Consider the following 25806-nt stretch of genomic DNA (forward strand, 5'->3'; position numbering starts at 1 on the left):
GCCCTCTACAGCACGCAGCATTGTGATTGGCCGAATAGTGTGGGCGTAGTTTATCTGAAACCTAGCCGTTCGAGAGAGTGCTGTCCGCCCAATCACATTAGCAGAATTTCCCTATGACATTTCCTGCTGGGTCCCCTAAACTAGACTAGCTCCATTCATTCTATCCCACAACCATCTCGGATTGGCCTCTGAATCCTGCCCTACCTTCAAACACCAGCGACATGGACACAAAAGTACAGCATGAAGACATTATCCTGAGCTTTACTGACCTTCACAAACTGACAGTGAGAGACTGCACAGCGCTATAAATAACCAGAGGTGTGCTGGCAGTCTGCCTGGCAACCTCATCAGCCAATCAGCTTCTGCCTTTTACTTTTCTAGCCAATAAGAATGAGCATTTAAGGGCTAAACAGTTGGCCGAGAGAACAGACAGCGCCTAAGCAACGTAATGGAGGAAAGGACAGGCAGTGTCTGCAGACAGTCATGAGGGATCTCTTATAGGGGAATCATAACCTAAATAGTATGACCATCCAGCAGAAGAGGCTAAATACACCCAACAGCTTAGTAATGGGGGATGTATATCCCAAGCACACTATAAAAGAGCCGTTGGTAGTGTCACTGTTAACTACCCACCTTTATATTGGCCAGAGTCTCGTTTCCCTGACATACGCTCTGGTGTCTCTCTCTGGCCCATTGCCCAGCAAGCAGAGGATGCTGGGAATAGTGTCTTGTTTGTTGCAGGAGGAAGAAAGAGGAGTGTCAGAATGTGATTGGAGAAGACACGCCCCTTCCAGGCGACATGCTGATTCCAGGGCTTCCCACCATGCATGGCGACATCTGCATCGTCACAGGCCAGCTTCCGGGACAGTAGTAGTAGCAGCACAGCACAGGGGCCCAGAATCCTCCCAATATCATCAGCGAAGGCCACAGTGTGATAAAGTGACCCCAGTGTACCCCAGAACTCCAGAACCTTCCAGCCCAGGAGAGGGGAAGCAGAAAAGGTGGGACGTCAGTTCCTCAGAGCGGCCAGCCTGCAAGATAAAAAGGATTTATATTAGCCAAATATCTGATTTGTGCGACTCAACTCATTATTTGTTCCTCAGAAAAGCGGGATCAAAGGGAGCTCAGCAGCAGCTTCATGGTGGTGGTGGTGGGGGGGGCGCAACCAGCTGCGGCGCCCGGGGCGAGGGCGCAACCAGCTGCGGTGCCCGGGGCGAGGGCGCAACCAGCTGCGGCGCGCAGGCGCAACAAGCTGCGGCGCATCAAGCTGCGGCGCCCGGGCGCAACAAGCTGCGGCGCCCGGGGCGCGGGCGCAACAAGCTGCGGCGCCCGGGGCGCGGGCGCAACAAGCTGCGGCGCCCGGGGCGCGGGCGCAACAAGCTGCGAGGCGCGGGCGCCACAAGCTGCGGAGCGAGGGCGCCACAAGCTGCAGCGCGCGGGGTGAGGGCGCCACAAGCTGCAGCGCGCAGGGTGAGGGCGCCACAAGCTGCAGCGCGCAGGGTGAGGGCGCCACAAGCTGCAGCGCGCAGGGTGAGGGCGCCACAAGCTGCAGCGCGCAGGGTGAGGGCGCCACAAGCTGCAGCGCGCAGGGTGAGGGCGCCACAAGCTGCAGCGCGCAGGGTGAGGGCGCCACAAGCTGCAGCGCGCAGGGTGAGGGCGCCACAAGCTGCAGCGCGCAGGGTGAGGGCGCCACAAGCTGCAGCGCGCAGGGTGAGGGCGCCACAAGCTGCAGCGCGCAGGGTGAGGGCGCCACAAGCTGCAGCGCGCAGGGTGAGGGCGCCACAAGCTGCAGCGCGCAGGGTGAGGGCGCCACAAGCTGCAGCGCGCAGGGTGAGGGCGCCACAAGCTGCAGCGCGCAGGGTGAGGGCGCCACAAGCTGCAGCGCGCAGGGTGAGGGCGCCACAAGCTGCAGCGCGCAGGGTGAGGGCGCCACAAGCTGCAGCGCGCGGGGTGAGGGCGCCACAAGCTGCAGCGCGCGGGGTGGGGGCGCCACAAGCTGCAGCGCGCGGGGTGAGGGCGCCACAAGCTGCGGGGCGAAGGCGCAACAAGCTGCGGCGCGCGGGGCGACGGCGCAACAAGCTGCGGGGCGACGGCGCAACAAGCTGCGGCGCGCGGGGCGACGGCGCAACAAGCTGCGGCGCGCGGGGCGACGGCGCAACAAGCTGCGGCGCGCGGGGCGACGGCGCAACAAGCTGCGGCGCGCGGGGCGACGGCGCAACAAGCTGCGGCGCGCGGGGCGACGGCGCAACAAGCTGCGGCGCGCGGGGCAGGGCTGCTGAAAGCTGGGTGGGAGTGCAGGAAGCTGCTGCTGCTAGCTTGATGGGGGCGCAGTAAACTGCTGCTGCTAGCTGGGTGAGGCTGCAGGAAGCTGTTGCTGGAAGCTGGGTCGGGGCGCAGGAAGCTGCTGCTAGCTGGATGGGGGCGCAGGAAACTGCTGCTGCTAGCTGGGTGGGGGCACAGGAAGCTGTTGCTGGGTCGGGGCACAGGTGCACCAAGATTTTATTGAAAATAAAAGCTGACACTTACCTGGGGCTTCTATCAGCCCCCTGTAGCTGCCATGTCCCGCGTCGTCCTCCTCCGATTACCCGTTGCCCGCTGCCGGCACCAGGCAATTATTTGTCTAACAAGATGAATGATGCGCGCTCCCGCTATCAGGAGCTTACTGCGCAGGTCCAGTACAAAGTTTTCTTGCGCAGTAAGCTTCCGATGACGCACGGGAGTGAGCACGCACGCAGCCGCGCAGTCGGATGAGATGCCGCATTAGACCGGGGCCGGCGGTGCGGAACAGCGGATCGTCGGAGGACGGCGTGGGACATTACTGCTACAGGGGGCGGAAGAAGCCCCCTGGTGAGTGTCTGTTTTTATTTTCAACACCTCCCCCCCCAGAGAACCCCTTAAAAGGGGAACTTCAGCCTAAACAAACATACTGTCATTAAGTTACATTAGTCATGTTAATTAAAATAAATGCGGTAAGTAATATAATCTCTTACCCACCCTGTTTTAAAAGAACAGGCAAATGTCTGATTTCATGGAGCAGCCATCTTTTTGGTTGAAAGGAGGTGACAGGGAGCATGAGATACAGCTCCAACTGTCCTGATCATCCCTCCCAGCTGCGCGCTCTAGGCTTCAAATCTCAAATTCAAAATAAAAAAAAATTGCGCCAAAAACAGCAGAACAGAATCATTAGGAATCCCATGATGCTTTGCACAGCATCAGGGGAAAAATGCCCGGGTAGTTTTTTTCTGTGCAGCTAAAAATTAGGCTTGGGTAAGAAAAACAAAGTTCTGATGCTGTGAAACTGTTAAAGAAATACCAAGCCTTTTCAGTGCTGCTGAGTAGAGGTTCACTTTAACTCTCCATGGGTCAGGTTCCCTATACGCTGCTACCATACATGGAGCACTACAGTACTCAGCAGTGCCGCTACTCACCTGCGTGACAGCTGGTCCTCCGGATTGCGGGTGGAGCTCTCCCCCACTGACGTCGCTCCCTGGGGCAGCTGGCTCAGCTGGTCCATCACCTCCAGGCCGTTCTCTTCTGCAATCTGGACAATGAGATTGTCCACCTGCTCCTGGGGGGTGGTGAGAGTCATGGCAGAGCCCATGGAGTCTTCCATCACCTGCAGGGGAAACATGAAAGGTAAAATAAGAAGGTGGGAGCGTCCAAACAGAGTAAGCACTGTCTCATCATGAATGTAATTTAACTCCCCTATAATCCATCCTGAATGGTAGCTCCCTCCACCATGCATCTATGCCTCTCAGCCTATCCCCATGCAGGCTTCTTCCACCATTTATCTGCTGCACCCCTCTCCACTAGATCATCCCATCACTACTTAGTAGGGATGATCAATGAGATGCAAATATTTCTGAGTTTATGCAAATTTGTGTAACTTTTCATGCTAATATATGCAGCTTTTGGCTCCAGCGCAGGCAGGCGCAGTATCCGCTCTTCCCACAAAGATAGGCGAAAATAGCCGATAGCTGTCGGGCCGCTCTACTGTGCAGGCACAAGTCTCTTGCAAGTCTCCTGCGCAGTAGAGCGGACCCGACGGAGATCGCCTATTTCCGCCTATCTCCGTCAGAAGAGCCGCAACAGCGACCCCGCTGGAGCCTGGAAAGGTAAATATTGCACAAGCTGTCGGGCCGCTGTTCGGAGGGCTGCAGCGAGATCCCCGTGGGACAGAGGAGGACGGGGGAAGCCTCATTAGGATCCGGAGGCTTCCCCCTCCCGAGGTGAGTACCCCCCAGGGGACATTTTTCTTGTTACAGTGTCTCTTTAAAGGGGCCCATACACCTAACGATTTTCCCGCCGATATACGGCCGATTCGATCACAGTGATCGAATCGGCTGTGAAATCGCCGCGCACACCGCTGACAGAACGATCGATTTCCGTCCGAAATCAACCGTTCCCGTCGATCTGTCCGTGCGGAAGATTTCTCTCGATCGCCGGTGGGTCGGGAGTGCATCGCTAGCGGCGTTCGAATGCCCGATGACTGGCGCAATACAGCGGGTATACATTACCTGTTCTGGCCGGCGTGAGTCCCCTGGTCCCCGCTGTCTTCTTTCCGCGCTGGATACCGGACCGGCTGCAACTACACAGAACTTTCTGTCCCGGCAGGAAGTTTAAACAGTAGAGCGCCCTCTACTGTATAAACTTCCCCTGGACAGGAAGTTCAGTAGCTGCAGGAACGGTCTGGAGCTAGGAGCGGAGAAGAAGCTGCGAGACCAGGGGACTGGCGCTCCACATATAGTGATCGGTTTCAGGCTGAAATCGATTCACAATCTGTTTGCAGTAAAGGTGGCCATACGATCCCTCTCTGATCAGATTCGATCAGAGAGGGATCTATCTGTTGGTCGAATCTGATGGCAAATCGACCAGTGTATGGCCACCTTAAGCCCCATCTACACGATACGATTCTTTGTGCGATTCGATTACGATTCTATTTACGATCTGCCTGATTTAATCGATTTGTAAATAGAACTGTAATCAAATCACACAAAGAATCGTATCGTGTAGATGGGGCTTAATGGCCCATACTCACGGGCTACAAGTGTCGCCGCAACACGCGGCGCGCGCGTGTTGCAGCGACAGGTCGCCCGTGAGTATACGGCGTTGCACGGGCGCGCACCCCGAACTGTCGCTCGTCGCTGATGTCGCCGGGCGATTGAACCGCTCAATCGCCTGGCGACAGTCGACGCCGCAACTGTCGCTAGTCCGCGTCAGTACGCGGACTAGCGACAGCAACAAGGTAAGTTATACATTGGGCTTCCGGCGGGGGGAGGCGCAACAGCGACAGCTGTCGCCGGCCTGTCGCGCACACGCTCACATGTGCTGGCGACAGGCCAAAAAGTTGCCCGTGAGTATGGGCCATAAACTCCTCCAGAGTCCTGAGACATCTCAGCATGTGAAAAGCAAGCAATCCTCCCAAGTCTTCAGTTGTTATAAACACATGAGCAAAGTAAGACTGCCCTCCAGTGGCTAGATACAGGCATTGCAAACCACAACTCATGATCACTTCTTTTAGATTATTATTATTTAGTACAATATTTATTTAGCGCCAACATCTTCCGCATCGCTGTACAGATATATAGTCTAGTCCATGGGTAGGCAAACTACAGCCCCCACTTGGCTATATCATCCGACCCACCGATGCAGGTGAACTGGTGTTATGGCGTCCAATGGACACTGCGCCTGTTCACTGCCCGCAACTCACCTCCAGGCTGCAGTAGTCTGTGGATTATAGGACAAGGGCTACGGGACAACAGCGTCCGAAGCCCAGCACTGAAGTCTATTTGTCTCCAATGCTGGGCTTTGAGCGCCATTTTCCCGAAGCTCTGCTCTGCCTGTCAGCACGGGAGATTTTGCTGCAATGAAGATTGGGGAGAGATGCTGGAGGCTGAGAGTCTGCTACGTGAGTAGATTGTTTGAATTTTCCGTTGCAGAGACATTAGGGGACACTATCAACAAAAAGGGGAGGCAACCAGAGAGCACTGCAATATAATAGAATAGTATAGTGGGCAAAATGTGCGCATCTAGAGCAACAAACAATGAGCAGGAAAAACGAAAAAAGATCTCACAACGCACCAAAATGCCTATAATATTTCACTTTATTATAAATCAAACAATCCTAATGGATATAATAAAACCACATGTAACAATACTGTAGCAACGCTAGTTAGGGGAGGCAGACAAAAAATATATACAAAAGATAGTAAAAACACCCTGTAATAAGGGTAGGGTGGCTGCGGTATTATATAATGGATAAAGGGCTGGCAAAAAACGGGGGGTAGTAACAATATATATATATATATATATATATATATATATATATATATATATATATATATATATATATATATATATATATATATATATATATATATATATATATATATATATATATATATATATATATATATATATATATATATATATATATATATATATATATATACATACATACACACACACACACACACACACACACACACACATATAGGTAGGCGGTGCCTGCAAATACAGCTAATATGCGACAAAATGATCAATAGCAATATATAATACAAAATGTGATAAGTGCAATAACAAATCCTATGAGAAGAATACTAGGTATATCCCAACAATTATTGTATATCGTGCACATAAGCAGGTGGCCAGAATATGGTCACTAAAGTGCAGATTAAACCAAGTCCTATACTGGGGCACTACCTACCTATACTAAGGCGCTATACTGGGCACTATACTAGCTATACTGGGCACTATACTAGATATACTGGGGATCTACCTACCAATACTGGGCACTATACTAGCTATACTAGGGCGCTATACTAGCTATACTGGGCACTATACTAGCTATACTGGGCACGATACTAGCCATACTGGGCACGATACTAGCCATACTGGGCACTACACTAGCCACACTGGGCACGATACTAGCCATACTGGGCACTACACTGGCCATACTGGGCACTACACTAGCCACACTGGGCACTATACTAGCCACACTGGGCACTATACTAGCCACACTGGGCACTATACTAGCCACACTGGGCACTATACTAGCTATACTGGGGCACTACCTACCCATACAGGGCACTATATTAGCTATACTGGGACTATACTAGCTATACTGGGACACTATGCTAGCCATATTGGGGCGCTATACTGGGACACTATACTAGCTATACTGGGGCACTATACTAGCCATACTGGGGCACTATACTAGCCATACTGGGGCAACTAAACTCCCTATACTGGGGCAACTATGCTAGCTATGCCGCCGCACCCCAGCCCCCCCCCCCCCCCCATACCCCGCTGTGCACGACAGTGTCCACTAGGACAGAGGGTCACATCTAATGTCCTACCACAGTCTATGCTCTATATTATATATTACACATAATACAGCTCTGTACATAGAGCCAGGCACACCACTAACTGTCCCTCAGAGGGGTCACATCTAATGTCCTACCACAGTCTATGCTCTATATTATATATTACACATTATACAGCTCTGTACATAGAGCCAGTCATACCACTAACTGTCCATCAGAGGGGTCACATCTAATGTCCTACTACAGTCCATGCTCTATTATATATTATACAGCTCTGTACATAGAGCCAGTCACACCACTAACTGTCCCTCAGAGGGGTCACATCTAATGTCCTACCACAGTATATGCTCTATATTATATATTACACATTATACAGCCCTGTACAGAGTACATAGAGCCAGTCACACCACTAACTGTCCCTCAGAGGGGTCACATCTAATGTCCTACTACAGTCCATGCTCTATTATATATTATACAGCTCTGTACAGAGTACATAGAGCCAGTCACACCGCTAACTGCCCCTCAGAGGGGTCACATCTAATGTCCTACCAAAGTCTATGCTCTATATCATACACCTCTGTACAGAGTACATAGAGCCAGTCACACGACTACTGTCCTTTAGAGGGGTCACATCTAATGCCCTACCACAGTCTAAGACAGACAGACAGACAGACAGACAGACAGATGCTACACACGAATATATTCCCATCACTCACCGATGTGTGAACATCCAGATTCTGGACTTGCTGCTCAAATTTGTCCATAACAGCCGAAACCTTCTGCAGGTCCATAGAGCTCAGTGCCTTGTCCAGAGACTTGGTCACCTGAGCCATGTTCTTGGTAACCTGAAAAGGATATTACAGAAAGGTTAGCAGTCAGAATTCCTTGCCCCAGATTCAGCAAGTCAGATTTACAGGACTAGCAAAGCTGACACAGAACAGATGCTCTCTTTTTTCCAGCCTTACCCCTTTCATGGTAACCGCCGTCTGAACCTTAGAAGCAACCGCATCCACCCGTGAGGCCATCCGCAGCCAGTTCAGACCCTCGTTCTTCTTTCGGATGGCATTCTCTGCATAAACCCGGGCCACTTCCACATTCTTCTGCTGCAGAGCCTGAGGAGATACAGAAGTCGTGTTTAGTAAGAGCTCCTCAGTTATAATTAACACTGAGGAGGAACAGAAGCCATGACCTGCCAGAGGCCCTCCCCGATACAACACTAAGGAGCAATGGGGGCCATGACCTGCCAGAGGCCCTCCCCGATACAAAACAATAAGGCCAGAAACCCACTAGGAGCGATTTTCTGAGCGCTTTGCGATTTGAAAACTCCTATGCTATGGGTGTGATCCCACTTGAGGGATGTGATTTTATAAAAATCCCCCATAGCATTGCATTAGCAAGAGCCTTTTCAAATCACTAGCAATTAGAAATCGATCCTAGCGGGTTTCCGGCCTAAGGAGCAATGGGGGCCATGATCAGTCAGAGGCCCTCCCAAATACAACCAACACTAAGGAGCAATGAGGGCCATAACCAGAGGCCCTCCTCGATACAACCAACACTAAGGAGCAATGGTGGCCATGGCCAGTCAGAGGCTCTCCCCGATACAACCAACACTAAGGAACAATGGGGGCCATGGCCAGTCAGAGGCTCTCCCCGATACAACCAACACTAAGGAACAATGGGGGCCATGGCCAGTCAGAGGCTCTCCCCGATACAACCAACACTAAGGAACAAAAGGAGCCATAATCATTCAGAGGCCCTCATACACCCAACACAACAGAGGGACAACAATCATGATAAGAAGCTCGGAATCCATGAACCGTCAGAGGTCAGGATACACCAAACACTGAGGAGGACTAGCAGTCATGAGCAGTCAGAGGTCGGGATAAAAAAAAAAAAAAAAATGTATGCAGCTTGAACATGAACCAATCAAACACTGCTGAAGAAAAATTTGATTGGTTTATTTTCAAGCTGCATAAATGTGCATACAAAATTTGCATGATCCAGCATGAACTCAAAATTATTCACATCTCAATAAACATCCCTAGTCCTGTACACCCAACACTGTGGAGGACGAGTCAGAGGTCCTGTACACCCAACACTGAGGAGGACGAGTCAGAGGTCCTGTACACACCCAACACTGAGGAGGACCAGTCAGAGGTCCTGATACACCTAACACTGAGGAGGACGAGTCAGAGGTCCTGTACACCCAACACTGTGGAGGACCAGTCAGAGGTACTGATACACCTAACACTGAGGAGGACAATCACAGCCATGAACGAGATCCTGATACATCCAACACTGAGGAGCTGCAGTCATGACTTGTCAGTCTTGATACACCCAACAGTGAGGAGGACAAGCAGCCATCACTATTCACAGGTCCTGATACACTTAAAGGGACACCATTAATTAACATGTTTTTTTCAGTTGAGATAGGAAATGTTTGGGAAGTGCTGCTAAGTACTGGTGTATACATTTCACTGCATATCTTTTTGTTTACCGATATCAAATTTCTTTTCACATTTTTCTGATGGCAGTCTGCTGAAATTCTGACGGCAGACTCAGCCATGAGGGGAAAGGGAAGAAATTCCCTCCCAGTATTATCTGTTAACTGTGTGTGCAGAGAGCTCAGTCAGAGACAGGCAGAGCTTTCTCTCACAGAGAGCAGAGGAAGTGTATCTTATGTGCAACATGAACATTTGTAATACTGTAATGTGTGAAACCTGATACCTGTTTTCATATAATCTGCTTCAATATTACTCTGTTCTTAGCATGTCAGACTGCAGAGATTCATACCTCTGCAAATGAGACATTCCAAACCTAGCTAAAATCCTACACACAGTAAATTAAAGCTTTTGCCTCTGATATTTAATATGAAAAGTAGGAAAATGTTTACAACGCTACTTGGGTATTGATAGTGTTCCTTTAACACTGAGGACCTGTACAACCAACACTTAGGTGGACCAGCTGCCATGACCAGTTAGTTCCTGTATACCCAAAACTGAGGAGGACCAGTCAGAGGTCCTAATACACCTAACACTGAGAAGGGGAAGTAGTCATTACCAGTAAGAGGTCCTGATACACTGAGGAGGACAAACAAACAACCATGACCAGTTAGAAGTCCTGATACATCCAACACGGAGGAGGAACTGCAGCCATCACTGGTCAGGATGCCTCTGAAAACACACAATATTGAGGAGGAGGGTGGCAGGAAACAATGCAGACAAATTAAGAAGGCACTCCACAGGCTCAAACATGCATTTATTTTATGTATAAGCTATACACGCTACATGCTATGGGCACTCAAATGAAGAAGGGAGCAGTGCCTGTAATGTAGTGTGTATGGCTCACAAATTAAACAAATGCCAGTCCAAGCCTGTGGAAGGCCCCCTTTATGCTTCTACATGGTCTTTGGTTTGGTAGGAGTGTACCATCTGAAGGAGAGGACCGGCAACCTCAGTGTTCTCCCTAGGATCTTTTAGCTGGGTGCTCCACCCGGCTAATTTTGGGGAGCACCCAGCTGTTATTGGCTTACCTCCTCATCCTCTCCTATGCTGTAAGCAGAGCTTCATTCCCCTGTCGCACCCCACCCGACTACTTTTTAATGTCAACCAGCTGGGAAAAACTCTGGAGAGAACACCGAACCTCCTCTATCTGGGTTTGAGGTAGGACATGGAAAGGGAGTGTGACATTTGGTGGGAGACCATATCGAATCCACTCTCTCGTCAGATCACTGGGAACGGACTGAAAGCAAACTTGTCCCCTACATTTCAAAGTTTGCTTCTACAAGCTTCTTTCACGGAACACTGTGCATGTCCATGCAGGATCAGGAATCTGTTTGATATCTAACAAATCAGGGCTTGGAGGAAGTGTGTGCGTATATGTGTGTGCGAATATGTGTGTGCGAATAGCTTTGCTCAAACTCCCACTAGGACTGCAGCGATTGGCTGTTCTGGACGCAGACAGTGGAAGTGACTGGCTGCTCTAGAGACACAGGCAAGTAAGAAAGTGATTGGTAACTGGTTAATCTGGACTCACTGGTACTCATGTAGACACACAGAAGCAGGCCATTACTATTCACACATGCCATTACCTTACCTTTTTGACTTTGGCGTTCTCTGCATTGGAGTCCTTCTCAGCCTTCTTGGCCAACTTTTCCAGCTGCTTAGCTGTGAACTGAACACAGACAAATTATATTTAGAATGCTATGGCTACCACGGTGTGATAGGTCCGTTAATGAAATTAGCTTGTAAGGAAATATCAGATGAATGTTCAGATTTACACCAGTGAAATGGAGGTCTCTTCTCTACCACTGACTGCATAGAAATACCTTTGTTAAAGGACAACTGAAGCAAGAGAACTATGGAGGCTGCCATATTTATTTCCTTTTAAACAATATCAGTTGCCTGGCAGCCCTGCTGCTCTATTTGGCTGCAGTAGTGTTTGAATAACACCAGAAACAAGCATGGGGCTAATATTCTCAGATCTGACAATAATGTAAAACCCCTGATCTGCTGCATGCTTGTTCAGGGTCTATGGCTGAAAGTATTAGAGGCTGAGGATCAGCAGGACAGCTGGTATTGCTTAAAGAGGAACTCCAGTGAAAATAATGTAATAAAAAAGTGCTTCATTTTTACAATAATTATGTATAAATGATTTAGTCAGTGTTTGCCCATTGTAACATTTTAAATCCATGATTTATTTTCTGACATTTATCACATGGTGACATTTTTACTGCTGGCAGGTGATGTCGCTGCTGCTTGCTGTTTTGGCAGTGGAAACAGCTGGGAAACAGCCATTTCCCACAATGCAACAGGGTTCGCAGACAGGAAACTGCAAAGAGTACATACTCAGAATCTCTTTGTGGGAGGGGTTTCATCACAATATCAGTCATACAGCGCCCCCTGATGGTCTGGTTGTGAAAAGGAATAGATTTCTCATGTAAAAGGGGGGTATCAGCTACTGATTGGGATAAAGTTCAATTCTTGGTCGGAGTTGCTCTTTAAAAAGGAAATAAATATGGCAGCCTCCATATTCTTCTCACTTCAGTTGTCCTTTAAAGATGGTAAAGGTTGTTCTGTTTCAGCACTTTATATCACTTGCGCTCTGCACCTACTGAGGCACCTCTTTGGAATTAGTATACAAATAAATAAAACCAGATTAATATCCGACTCCACATACTTGTTCCGGTGTAAAGCCCAATACACACGCTGGATGAAACCCAGCCGAGGTGGATGAGAACGACCTGCTGAGAATCCAGCGCGTGTACAGCAGTCAACAACTTCTCTTGGCCACTTACACTGCCCGTCACTGCCACACAACCCCCTTGCATAGGAACAGGACACGTCACTAGCCTGCGGGCTAGCAATTTGTCTGCACAGCCTTGGCCCTGCAGTGCCACCTGAGGGATTGTGTGCTGATCACCGCTGGGAAACATGGATTGTACATGTGTACTAGGTTTAAATGATACATCCGGGGTGTTTATATATATTTAAAAAAAAAAAAAAAAAAAAAAAGAGCAGATCTACTCACCTGGGGCTTCCTCCAGCCCCTGGCAGCTTATGTGTCCCTCGCCGCAGCTCCTGCATGGGAGATGGAGGTGGGGCATATGACCAGAGTATAAGGGTGGTTCACACAGACGCTTTTGCAGCCTCAAATGCGGTGTTTCGGACACAATATTTTTCAGGATCTACCGTTGTCCCATTCGAGTGAATAGGAGCGTTCGGTGCAAGCTTTTACAGGCGTTCATGAAAGCCTGGTGGTAGATCCTTGCGTCCCGTCAGCAAAAAAAGAAAAATAAAAAAAATCTATACATCTATCTATCTCACCAATAGGAAAAAAAATTACTCATTACAGGTGTACTGTGTTACAAGTCATGGTACTTATCCGTCAGCCGGGAGCATCCACTAGGTGGCGATAAAACTCCACCAGAGTTACAGCTTTCCCTACTATCCATGGCGGCCTGGAGGGGGAATAGTAATTATCGCCACCTAGTGGATGCGCCTGGCTAACGGAAAAGTACCCAATTCACATATGACACCCCTATTTTCACCTTTCCTGGTGTCATCACTCATAACTTGCATTCTTATAAATGTATACACAGAAGATAATAATGCAGACACTAATGAGGGGATTAGATAGATATATTATTGATAAAGTGGTGCTAACACTGGGACAACCTGCTTGTGAATGTGAAAATAAAAAAAATTGTACAGGAGAAAATTTCCTGCAAGTAATAATTTCTGCTTACCTTTAGCTGGAACAATGTGTCTGCGGGAAAAGAAAAGCAGCGAGTTAGTGACCAGACATGATGGAGTCGTTACCTCCAACCCCATAGCTCATACAGCCAGACCAAGAGATCCACTCAGCAAAGCAGGACCCTACCAGATCCACCACCTCCCACCCCACAGTTCATAAAGCCAGACCAAGAGATCCACTCAGCAAAGCAGGATCCTACCAGATCCACCACCTCCCACCCCACAGCTCATAAAGCCAGACCAAGAGATCCGCTCAGCAAAGCAGGACCCTACCAGATCCACCACCTCCCACCCCACAGTTCATAAAGCCAGACCAAGAGATCCACTCAGCAAAGCAGGATCCTACCAGATCCACCACCTCCCACCCCACAGCTCATAAAGCCAGACCAAGAGATCCGCTCAGCAAAGCAGGACCCTACCAGATCCACCACCTCCAACCCCACTGCTCATAAAGCCAGACCAAGAGATCCACTCAGCAAAGCAGGACCCTACCAGATCCACCACCTCCCACCCCACAGTTCATAAAGCCAGACCAAGAGATCCACTCAGCAAAGCAGGATCCTACCAGATCCACCACCTCCCACCCCACAGCTCATAAAGCCAGACGAAGAGATCCACTCAGCAAAGCAGGACCCTACCAGATCCACCACCTCCCACCCCACAGCTCATAAAGCCAGACCAAGAGATGCACTCAGCAAAGCAGGACCCTACCAGATCCACCACCTCCCACCCCACAGTTCATAAAGCCAGACCAAGAGATCCACTCAGCAAAGCAGGACCCTACCAGATCCACCACCTCCCACCCCACAGCTCATACAGCCAGACCAAGAGATCCACTCAGCAAAGCAGGACCCTACCAGATCCACCACCTCCCACCCCACAGCTCATAAAGCCAGACCAAGAGATCCACTCAGCAAAGCAGGAACCTACCAGATCCACCACCTCCAACCCCACAGCTCATACAGCCAGACCAAGAGATCCACTCAGCAAAGCAGGACCCTACCAGATCCACCACCTCCCACCCCACAGCTCATACAGCCAGACCAAGAGATCCATTCAGCAAAGCAGGAACCTACCAGATCCACCACCTCCCACCCCACAGCTCATACAGCCAGACCAAGAGATCCACTCAGCAAAGCAGGACCCTACCAGATCCACCACCTCCAACCCCACAGCTCATACAGCCAGACCAAGAGATCCACTCAGCAAAGCAGGACCCTACCAGATCCACTCCCTCCCACCCCACAGCTCATAAAGCCAGACCAAGAGATCCACTCAGCAAAGCAGGACCCTATTAGATCCACCACCTCCAACCCCACAGCTCATAAAGCCAGACCAAGAGATCCACTCAGCAAAGCAGGACCCTACCAGATCCACCACCTCCCACCTCACAGCTCATAAAGCCAGACCAAGAGATCCACTCAGCAAAGCAGGACCCTACCAGATCTACCACCTCCAACCCCACAGCTCATACAGCCAGACCAAGAGATCCATTCAGCAAAGCAGGACCCTACCAGATCCACCACCTCCCACCCCACAGCTCATACAGCCAGACCAAGAGATCCATTCAGCAAAGCAGGAACCTACCAGATCCACCACCTCCCACCCCACAGCTCATACAGCCAGACCAAGAGATCCACTCAGCAAAGCAGGACCCTACCAGATCCACCACCTCCAACCCCACAGCTCATAAAGCCAGACCAAGAGATCCACTCAGCAAAGCAGGACCCTACCAGATCCACTCCCTCCCACCCCACAGCTCATAAAGCCAGACCAAGAGATCCACTCAGCAAAGCAGGACCCTATTAGATCCACCACCTCCAACCCCACAGCTCATAAAGCCAGACCAAGAGATCCACTCAGCAAAGCAGGACCCTACCAGATCCACCACCTCCCACCCCACAGCTCATAAAGCCAGACCAAGAGATCCACTCAGCAAAGCAGGACCCTACCAGATCTACCACCTCCAACCCCACAGCTCATACAGCCAGACCAAGAGATCCATTCAGCAAAGCAGGACCCTACCAGATCCACCACCTCCCACCCCACAGCTCATAAAGCCAGACCAAGAGATCCAACCACCAAAGCCCAGCTTGATCAGATCCATCAGCTCCCTTCCAAAAGCTCATTCAGCCAAAGGAAAGGAATACATTTTCAAATTTTAATGCTTTTCTAGTCACTAGGAATATGCTTACTGAACCACTTTTTACTGTAGTTACTATGATCAGTCTGAGACACAAATCGCACATACAGCTGCTGAGTAATACAAGTTCTCAGCAATACAGTTTAATACTCATGTCTCATATGTGTGAATTTGTAACGCCTTACTGAATGCAAATATGAAGTCCGTTTATTGATACAAGTCATGGGCACAGAGATTAGCATACCAGGTATTCTGACAGAACTCTGTCCTCGGATGGGGGACTGTCCTCAGCTCAAAATGCAGCAAGGCTGGACTTTGCTTGTCATAGCCACTCTCCAGCTACAGAGTGAGTAAAAACCCAACAGCCCACTCAGTCCTGGGCCCTCTGTCCAGCATCAGTCCTGGGCCCTCTGTCCATCATCAGTCCTGGGCCCTCTGTCCATCATCAGTCCTGGGCCCTCTGTCCATCATCAGTCCTGGGCCCTCTGTCCATCATCAGTCCTGGGCCCTCTGTCCATCATCAGTCCTGGGCCCTCTGTCCATCATCAGTCCTGGGCCCTCTGTCCATCATCAGTCCTGGGCCCTCTGTCCATCATCAGTCCTGGGTCCTCTGTCCATCATCAGTCCTGGGTCCTCTGTCTATCAGCAGTCCTGGGTCCTCTGTCTATCAGCAGTCCTGGGTCCTCTGTCTATCAGCAGTCCTGGGTCCTCTGTCTATCAGCAGTCCTGGGTCCTCTGTCTATCAGCAGTCCTGGGTCCTCTGTCTATCAGCAGTCCTGGGTCCTCTGTCTATCAGCAGTCCTGGGTCCTCTGTCTATTAGCAGTCCTGGGTCCTCTGTCTATTAGCAGTCCTGGGTCCTCTGTCTATTAGCAGTCCTGGGTCCTCTGTCTATTAGCAGTCCTGGGTCCTCTGTCTATTAGCAGTCCTGGGTCCTCTGTCTATTAGCAGTCCTGGGTCCTCTGTCTATTAGCAGTCCTGGGTCCTCTGTCTATTAGCAGTCCTGGGTCCTCTGTCTATTAGCAGTCCTGGGTCCTCTGTCTATTAGCAGTCCTGGGTCCTCTGTCTATTAGCAGTCCTGGGTCCTCTGTCTATTAGCAGTCCTGGGTCCTCTGTCTATTAGCAGTCCTGGGTCCTCTGTCTATTAGCAGTCCTGGGTCCTCTGTCTATTAGCAGTCCTGGGTCCTCTGTCTATTAGCAGTCCTGGGTCCTCTGTCTATTAGCAGTCCTGGGTCCTCTGTCTATTAGCAGTCCTGGGTCCTCTGTCTATTAGCAGTCCTGGGTCCTCTGTCTATTAGCAGTCCTGGGTCCTCTGTCTATTAGCAGTCCTGGGTCCTCTGTCTATTAGCAGTCCTGGGTCCTCTGTCTATTAGCAGTCCTGGGTCCTCTGTCTATTAGCAGTCCTGGGTCCTCTGTCTATTAGCAGTCCTGGGTCCTCTGTCTATTAGCAGTCCTGGGTCCTCTGTCTATTAGCAGTCCTGGGTCCTCTGTCTATTAGCAGTCCTGGGTCCTCTGTCTATTAGCAGTCCTGGGTCCTCTGTCTATCAGCAGTCCGGGGTCCTCTGTCTATCATCTTTGTTGAATTCCATCAATTGACTGGCCAGCAGGTTTGATTTAACACAAGACTTTACCGCTTATTGGACATTCTTCATTATACTCTCCTTTCCTCTGTATTCTTATCCAACCAATCTGTTCAATTGCTAGATATATTTATTTTGACAGTTTTAATGTACATTTTTTGTATATAGTTTATATAATAAAGCTAATGATTTAATCGTTCCAGTTTTTGCCCTTATTATTATTATTATTGATTAATTTGATTCATGCTAGAACTCTTCTCTGTTCTCAGAAGCAAACACACTACTGCATTGTCTTAGCTTTATAAATTGTTGATTTTCTAGTTCGGTTGCAAACACCCTTTTTCTTCCTTTTAAGCATAGCTAGCTCGGAGGTCTCTCCACCTCGTTTCACTCTGGAGAGTGGTGGCAGCAAAATACCAATTTCCAAGCGAAATCAATAACTTACCAAATTGAACACACAATCGAGATTGTATCATGTCTGGGCACACCATCCAATCTTAAGAGGTTACTATACACAGAGTGTATTCAACTTCAGAAGCCTATAGTGGATGAGACCTGTATGGCTAGATGGGATTGGCGGGTGTTGTCACAATCGTACCAGCGGCTGTCCATTCATTTGAAAGGACAGCACTTAAAGAGGAACTCCAGTGAAAATAATGTAATAAAAAAGTGCTTCATTTTTTACAATAATTATGTATAAATGATCGAACACGCTAAATCCAGCGTTGGAGACTTGGGCGCAGCAGCGCAGGAGACCTGGGCGCAACCGGCGCCACCATAGGCAGTTATAGGAACTACGGCTATAGCAGAGCACAGGGAGTAACTTCAGTGCCATCAGAAGACGGAGCTGAAGTTGCTTTTAAAACAATAATTCGGCCTCCAGCAATTTCTGGAAGCCGAATTATTTCATTTCCCCACCATCCATGGCGGCCTGGAGGGGGAATAGTAATGAACACGGCCGGGACTTGTGCAGAAGCAGGATCAGCCATATACCGGCTGTCACAGGAGCCCTAGTGGTCTGACCGCACTTAGCCTTCTAAACGGTGCCAGCGCACAGATCGTGCGAACTCTGGTCGCAGTCAATGCGCAGGAACCGTTAAGAATTAGCCGCAGACAACTCAGAAGGGAGCCTGTGAGACACGGGTGATTACAACTTCACCCACTGGTTCAGAGTAAACTGCCATCACCGCGGTTACCATGGGACCGTGGAGCCCACTAACTGACTGACTAGTCCTGCGAATAAAACGGTTAAACACACGATATTCTGTCTAGCCAACAACAAACAAACAGTAGCGTATCTTCAGAGACCCGGGATCAGTTCTGTGTGTGCTGATAAGCAGGGTAGCGGACAGTGAATGACTTGGAGAAAGTCGTTTATTCACGCAATATAAATTAATATATACAGACAATTATTAAAATCAACAATTATTAAGACGGTAATAGCCGGTATAAAAAAATAAAAGAAGGGAGAAAAATACTTAGTTCCTGGAAAGATGTCCTTTTTGTGGGAAAAATCAGAGTTCAGACCAGGTGGATGCCAGCATATCCTCAAGCTGGCACCTGATGAGTTCAAGATGTTCCAGGGTGGAGGACACTGAGTTTGGGTCCTCTGCCATTCTTATGCCCCTGCTTCAGTAGGAGGGAGTGAGGGCGGGGAGCCATACACCCCCTTAGAAGATGAGATGAGCCCTCCCCTTGTCCTGGGGGTTAGAAATCATATCTACCCATATATGGGCTCTATCTCACAGAACCGTACAGGTCAGGGCAGATTTATTAACATTTTCAGGTCTGTCTCGATTTACCCAGCGCCCTGATACCAGACATGAGGGGTGGGACCCCTGTGGTATCATCAGGGCATTTTCAAACTGCCTAACTGGCAGTCCTTACCTCAGAATGTTCTGAAACTTCCTCAGAACCAGCACCGGGGCTCATGCTACACTTCCCCCACGTTTGGCGAAGCTGCCATCTCAGGAACCCCAGAAATATGACAGATCTGGGAAATTATGGATTATGCTAGGAGACTCAGGTTTATTCAGGATGTGTTCTAGCTGCTAACAGCTGACTTCCCTTTGATCTTTACCAGTGAGCAAGGTGTCAAGACCTCCCGGAGATTTGTAGCCTGCCTGGCTGCACCTAGGCATCCTGATCACCCCTTGGTTAATTAACATCTACATGAGATCAGCTAGGTGTCACCTTATACCTGATGGATGGGCCATCCGCACAGCTTGAAGCCAGGGGCTCTCTGGGCCCAGGCTCATTAGCATATCAAAAGAGCCATCCAGCCTTTAGGATGGTGCTCTCTCTCTGCTAAGAAAAGGACTTCAGCTGCCCCTTCACACTCAACCCAGATTGTATCGATTTGAAGCGCAATCGATGCAGGGAATCGAGTGCGATCGCTTTTTCTTCACGGGCGGTTCCAGGACGCGCCTGCGGCCCCGTAACCGTCCGTGACAGCCCTCCCCCTTGCCTGCGGCTCAGACACATATCCGCAAGATGTGTGGCGGCGCCGCTAACCTGGCTGATGGGTCTCGAGCTGCCGGCACGGCGGGAAAACCCCTTGGCGCCTGCGGCGTGGTTCCACTGGACAGGTCGCGGTCTGCTACCTTCAGGATTGGCCCGACATGGACCGTTCTGGGCAGGGCGTTGGCGCCACTGCGGTCGGATGTGGTGTCTGCCGGGACTGCTGACAACGGGCAGTGGTTTGGGTAGGTCAACAGCCCGCCCACGCAGGGGTTCCCTGCTAAGTGGCTGTGGACCTAAGGGAACCCCGCGGGAATCCCTGGACCTTCCCGGCTCCTGACAGACTGCACATGCTTTGCAGTGGTTTGCTACATCCCTGTTCATCCTGGGCCAATAAAACTGCCTCCGAATACCTGCAAGTGTCTTGCGGACACCAGAGTGCCCTGTCAGAGGATTACCATGTGCGGATTTCAGCACATGTCCCCTGAACGCACTCGGGACCACAAGCCATTTGGTATTCGCATGTGATCTACCGGTAGGGGGCTGTACAGACTTACTGTACAGTCTCCCACCTTCCCAGTACACCTTGAAAGCGGCCCCGTCTGCGAGGGGCTCAGCGGCTTGCTGCCTGAGCACCTTCAGGCTTGGGTTACTTTGTAGTGCGGCTGAGAATACGGCGCTGTCAGTTTCAGCCAACTGGCTCATGTCACACGAGGCCAGCGGCTGAAAGGTCTCATCCCTGTGGTCAGAGGAGGGGGAGGAGGCCGGAACCCCCTCCACCTGTTCTGAGCTCGGGTTCTGAGCAGTGCAGCTGCGCGGTACTGCTAGCACAGGTACACTGTCAGAATGGCACAGACGGACATTACTCAAATAATCATTGCATGCAGTAATGACATTGACAGGTATAGACATTTTTTCATTACAGACAGGTTGTACAGTGAACTCAGGTACAGTTACAGCATCATCACAACAGACAGTCTGTACATCAAACTCAGGTGCCTTTGAAGCAGGCACTATTGAACCTGGTACCCTTGAACTGGGCACATTCAACCCACCTCCCCCTGGTGCTCCCCCAAGTGTATAAAGTACCTGGTGGTGGGTGGAGAGTCCGTCTCCTTCCGTGAGCGACAAGGCGGTCGTGGCAGGTTCATAGTAGGACACAAGCTTGCCCAAATCAGTCCCCAGCAACACAGGGACTGGGAGATCCTTCATAACCCCAACAACCTTTTCTTGGCTTCCAAACCCCCAATCCATCTTCACCCTCGCGTGGGCTATGTGAAAAAGGGTGCCCTCTACTCCAGTAAGGGCAAGGGATCGGCTGGAGCTGATGCTCTCCTTTGGCACAAGGTGTGAGTGAACTAACGTGATGTCAGCTCCGGTGTCCCGGAATCCGGTGACAACTTTGTCGTTCACTCTAACAAGTTGCTGCTGGTCGGTTCGGTCGCGGATTTCCTTTCCGCGAGCAAACAGGACAAAATCTGATGATCCAGGCTGTGGTTCGCTGGCGGGTTGCCTCTGCTGTGGGTGAGGTACAGGTGATGCAGATGATCCAGGTGCTGGTGGTGTCTGTCTCCGCTCCGGACAGTCGAATTTCATGTGTCCGGGCTGGCGGCAGTAGTGACAGGTGACCTCTCCAGGGGCTGCAGAAGCTGTGCTGGATGGCCTCTGTGGCTGACGGCTCACAGGGGCAGGAGGGTCTGCCGAGGTATTGGGCTGACCTCCTCTCCAGCTGGGTGGGACAGTTCTGCGGGTATCAGCCACCCGGGTAGTTGCAAAAGTCTCAGCAAGGTCTGCAGCGACAGTGGCTGACGCAGGCTTGCGCTCCAACACAAATTGTCGTACATCAGCAGGGCAAATGTTCAGAAATTGTTCGAGGACTATCAAGTCCTCCAGGACGCCATAAGACCCTTTGGTGAGGCCTAGAGTCCACTGGCGTAGTGTGGTGAGCAAGCTGCTGACCACATCTCGGTACGAATCAGAAGACTTTTTCTGCCAGGCCCTGAACTTTTTCCGATAGGCTTCTGGCGTCAGCTGGTACTTAGTAATGATAGCGTCTTTTATAGCAGCATAATCATTATCCTTCTCCGCAGGCAATTCTGCGAAGGCATCAAGCGCTTTGTAGCGCAGCAAAGGTGTCAGATGTCTGGCCCACTGGTCTTGGGACAGACGATACTGACGGCATGCTTTCTCAAAAGACCGCAAAAACAAGTCAATGTCTGTGTCTTTCTCAATATTAGCAAATTTAAATTTTGCACTTACGGGTGGTGCAGCTCCTTCAGCAGGGAGGCTGGGCGGTGAACTCCGGCTGGCCTGTTGAACCTTTGCCATGTTGAGCTCATGCTGTCGTTGGCGCTCCTCACGCATGTACTGCAGGTACTTGTCCAGGTCAGTGTCCATCAGCTTTTGTAATGCCTGCTGCATTAGCGGATCAGTACAAACGGACAGTCCAGTACTGGCCGGTTCCAGGCGAGTACTTTCAGAAACTCTGGGATTGGGGACCACACTGACATTCTCCTGCGTAACTGTTGATGCAGGGCCCTCAGGATGCACAACCTCTGTACGCCTAGGATCTTCAGCCTCTGGTTCCCCTCGATTGTCAGATGGGCTGGTATCCACCTCAGCGGACACTCCCGGCTCCCGCAGTTGCTGGGTATCCCATCTGGACAAGTCTGCTATCAGGTCCCGTTTGTTCTTGCGGAGGATGCCAATGCCCCTCTCTTCGCAAAGATTTTCCAGGTCTGCTAGGCACATGTTCTGGTAGTTCCCGGACATTTCCATGCCAAATAAAATAAAACTTTTGGGGAGGGGTACTGGCTACACAGTCTCTCTGTATATATAAAAAAAATATTGCCTTCCAGCTACACCAACGAATTAGTTCGTTTCTTGATAGCGCTAGCGCTATCTTAGATACTTTCAGCACAACACAGGTCCCATCCGCTGCCTAACACTGTCACAGGAGCCCTAGTGGCTGACCGCACTTAGCCTTCTAAACGGTGCCAGCGCACAGATCGTGCGAACTCTGGTCGCAGTCAATGCGCAGGAACCGTTAAGAATTAGCCGCAGACAACTCAGAAGGGAGCCTGTGAGACACGGGTGATTACAACTTCACCCACTGGTTCAGAGTAAACTGCCACCACCGCGGTTATCATGGGACCGTGGAGCCCACTAACTGAATGACTAGTCCTGCGAATAAAACGGTTAAACACACGATATTCTGTCTAGCCAACAACAAACAAACAGTAGCGTATCTTCAGAGACCCGGGATCAGTTCTGTGTGTGCTGATAAGCAGGGTAGCGGACAGTGAATGACTTGGAGAAAGTCGTTTATTCACGCAATATAAATAATTAATATATACAGACAATTCTTAAAATCACAATTATTAAGACAGTAATAGCCAGTATAAAAAAATAAAAGAAGGGAGAAAAATACTTAGTTCCTGGAAAGATGTCCTTTTTGTGGGAAAAATCAGAGTTCAGAGCTCAGACCAGGTGGATGCCAGCATATCCTCAAGCTGGCACCTGATGAGTTCAAGATGTTCCAGGGTGGAGGACACTGAGTTTGGGTCCTCTGCCATTCTTATGCCCCTGCTTCAGTAGGAGGGAGTGAGGGCGGGGAGCCATACACCCCCTTAGAAGATGAGATGAGCCCTTCCCTTGTCCTGGGGGCTAGAAATCATATCTACCCATATATGGGCTCTATCTCACAGAACCGTACAGGTCAGGGCAGATTTATTAACATTTTCAGGTCTGTCTCGATTTACCCAGCGCCCTGATACCAGACATGAGGGGTGGGACCCCTGTGGTATCATCAGGGCATTTTCAAACTGCCTAACTGGCAGTCCTTACCTCAGAATGTTCTGAAACTTCCTCAGAACCAGCACCGGGGCTCATGCTACACTTCCCCCACGTTCTCAGGAACCCCAGAAATATGACAGATCTGGGAAGTTATGGATTATGCTATGAGACTCAGGTTTATTCAGGATGTGTTCTAGCTGCTAACAGCTGACTTCCCTTTGATCTTTACCAGTGAGCAAGCTCTCTGGGCCCAGGCTCATTAGCATATCAAAAGAGCCATCCAGCCTTTAGGATGGTGCTCTCTCTCTGCTAAGAAAAGGACTTCAGCTGCCCCTTCACACTCAACCCAGATTGTATCGATTTGAAGCGCAATCGATGCAGGGAATCGAGTGCGATCGCTTTTTCTTCACGGGCGGTTCCAGGATGCGCCTGCGGCCCCGTAACCGTCCGTGACACCGGCTGTATCCTGCGCCCAAGGCTCCTGCACCGTTATCTCTCATATGCTAAATGATTTCGTCAGTGTTTGCCCATTGTAAAATCTTTGAAATCCCTGATTTACATTCTGACATTACATGGCGACATTTTTACTGTTGGCAGATGATGTAACTGCTACATGCTTTTTTAGCAGTTGGAAACAGCTGTAAACAGCTATTTCCCACAATGTAACAAGGTTCACAGACAGGAAACTGCCAGGAGTACCACAGTCCTCAGTTTCTTGTGGGAGGGGTTTCACCACAATATCAGTCATACAGCGCCCTCTGATGGTCTGTTTGTGAAAAGGAATAGATTTCTCATGTAAAAGGGGGTATCAGCTACTGATTGGGATGAAGATCAATTCTTGGTCGGAGTTTCTCTTTAAGTGGCGCGGCTGTCGTTTATCTACATGATGGCTGGTATTGCCACAATGGCTGAGCCACCTTCTTCTAAAATAGTGGTAGGGGTTAAAAATTGCCCCCTTAAGATATTTACCTCAGAAGGGTAATTTGCATATTCAGTAGTGGTGCATTGTGGGTAACCACAAATGTTCACTTATAGCTGAATTATTGCAAATTTCCTTCTGTTTTAAGAAGGCAAATTTCACCAAGCATTGCTTATAGTAGTAGGAGGGCTCTTACCCCCGTATACATTCCTAGTGGTTCGGGTCACCCCAAGCTGCTTGGTTACTCTGTTACCTCAGAAGGGTTAGACATCTGGGGTTGCCTTGTTAAAGGGGCTGCCAGCTTCCAGTGCAAGTCCCCCCTCTCTCAGGACCTACCTCCACATGCGTGAGGATGTTACCCCGCCTCCATGAGCATGAGGACGAGCCCCTAATCCATGATAAGCTGCTTGGTGGGTGGAGCATGTCCATTATTTTCATGTGATATAAAAAAAAACACTAAAGTGAGAAGTAATGCTGCAGCCAGCACAAAACCCACAGAAATGTCCCAGGTTCTCACCTAAGGTCACCCTTGTAATGCTCAAGCAGATTCGTTTAACCAGTTTTACCACCTCCATGTAGTATGGGGGCCGAAAGATGCACATACATTGTAGGTAAGCTCTCAAATCTAAGGGGTAATATTGGCCAATTACTGGGCAATCAAAATTGCATGTGTGCATGAGGCTTTAGATAAAATCTGTAAATTATTTGTTGCTTTAATATATATATATATGATTGACTGGATTTCCATCAATTATTGTCAGTTTTTCTGATTGCAAGTCTAAATGGATATGTTGGAGAATTTGTATGCGAGTAGGTGGGGGAGGAGCAGCGAGGGATTGATGGCGTTGAGGGGTACAAAGCCTACAGTCTGAACTATGTTCAATAGTCTGGAGAGCTAACACTCAAGCCGAGGCCCAGTAATGATCTTCTTCCTGTAACACAGGGAAGATCCAGCTGACACACCTGTATCCTGAGGCAGAACTCCATTCACAGCTTCCCTGAGTGACTCAGCCGGTCACAAGATCAGCGAGTAACTGAGAGATCATGTGACATAACAGCATAACTCCAAAACGCCAGATTATCAGAACTAAGCAAAAGCTATAAAATCCCATTCAATGCCCTACCACAGTCTATGCTCTACATTACATATTACACAATTCTGTATGGAGTACATAGAGCCAATCACACCACTAACTGTCCCTCAGAGGGGTCACATCTAATGTCCTACCACAGTCTATGCTCTATATTATATATCACACATTACACAGTTCTGTACAGAGTACATAGAGCCAGTCACACTAACTGTCCCTCAGAGGGGTCACATCTAATGTC

At 49.7% G+C, this 25806-nt stretch overlaps 1 protein-coding gene across 1 annotated transcript in view; it reads right to left on the reverse strand.

Annotated features, from left to right (window-relative positions):
• Positions 1-923: 923 nt before the first annotated feature.
• The window catches only part of CHMP1A (charged multivesicular body protein 1A), a 42811-nt gene continuing 17928 nt past the window's right edge, over positions 924-25806 (reverse strand). The window contains exons 2-7 of the mRNA XM_068260720.1: positions 13573-13592; positions 11421-11498; positions 8291-8437; positions 8042-8170; positions 3429-3616; positions 924-1031 (exon numbers count right to left, since the gene is read on the reverse strand). Of these exons, the coding sequence (XP_068116821.1) occupies positions 1010-1031; positions 3429-3616; positions 8042-8170; positions 8291-8437; positions 11421-11498; positions 13573-13592 (584 nt within the window). The 3' untranslated portion in view covers positions 924-1009. The remainder of the gene's footprint in view (positions 1032-3428; positions 3617-8041; positions 8171-8290; positions 8438-11420; positions 11499-13572; positions 13593-25806) is intronic.

The sequence above is a fragment of the Hyperolius riggenbachi genome, chromosome 11, assembly GCF_040937935.1.
Source record: "Hyperolius riggenbachi isolate aHypRig1 chromosome 11, aHypRig1.pri, whole genome shotgun sequence".
NCBI classification, from domain to species: Eukaryota; Metazoa; Chordata; class Amphibia; order Anura; family Hyperoliidae; genus Hyperolius; species Hyperolius riggenbachi.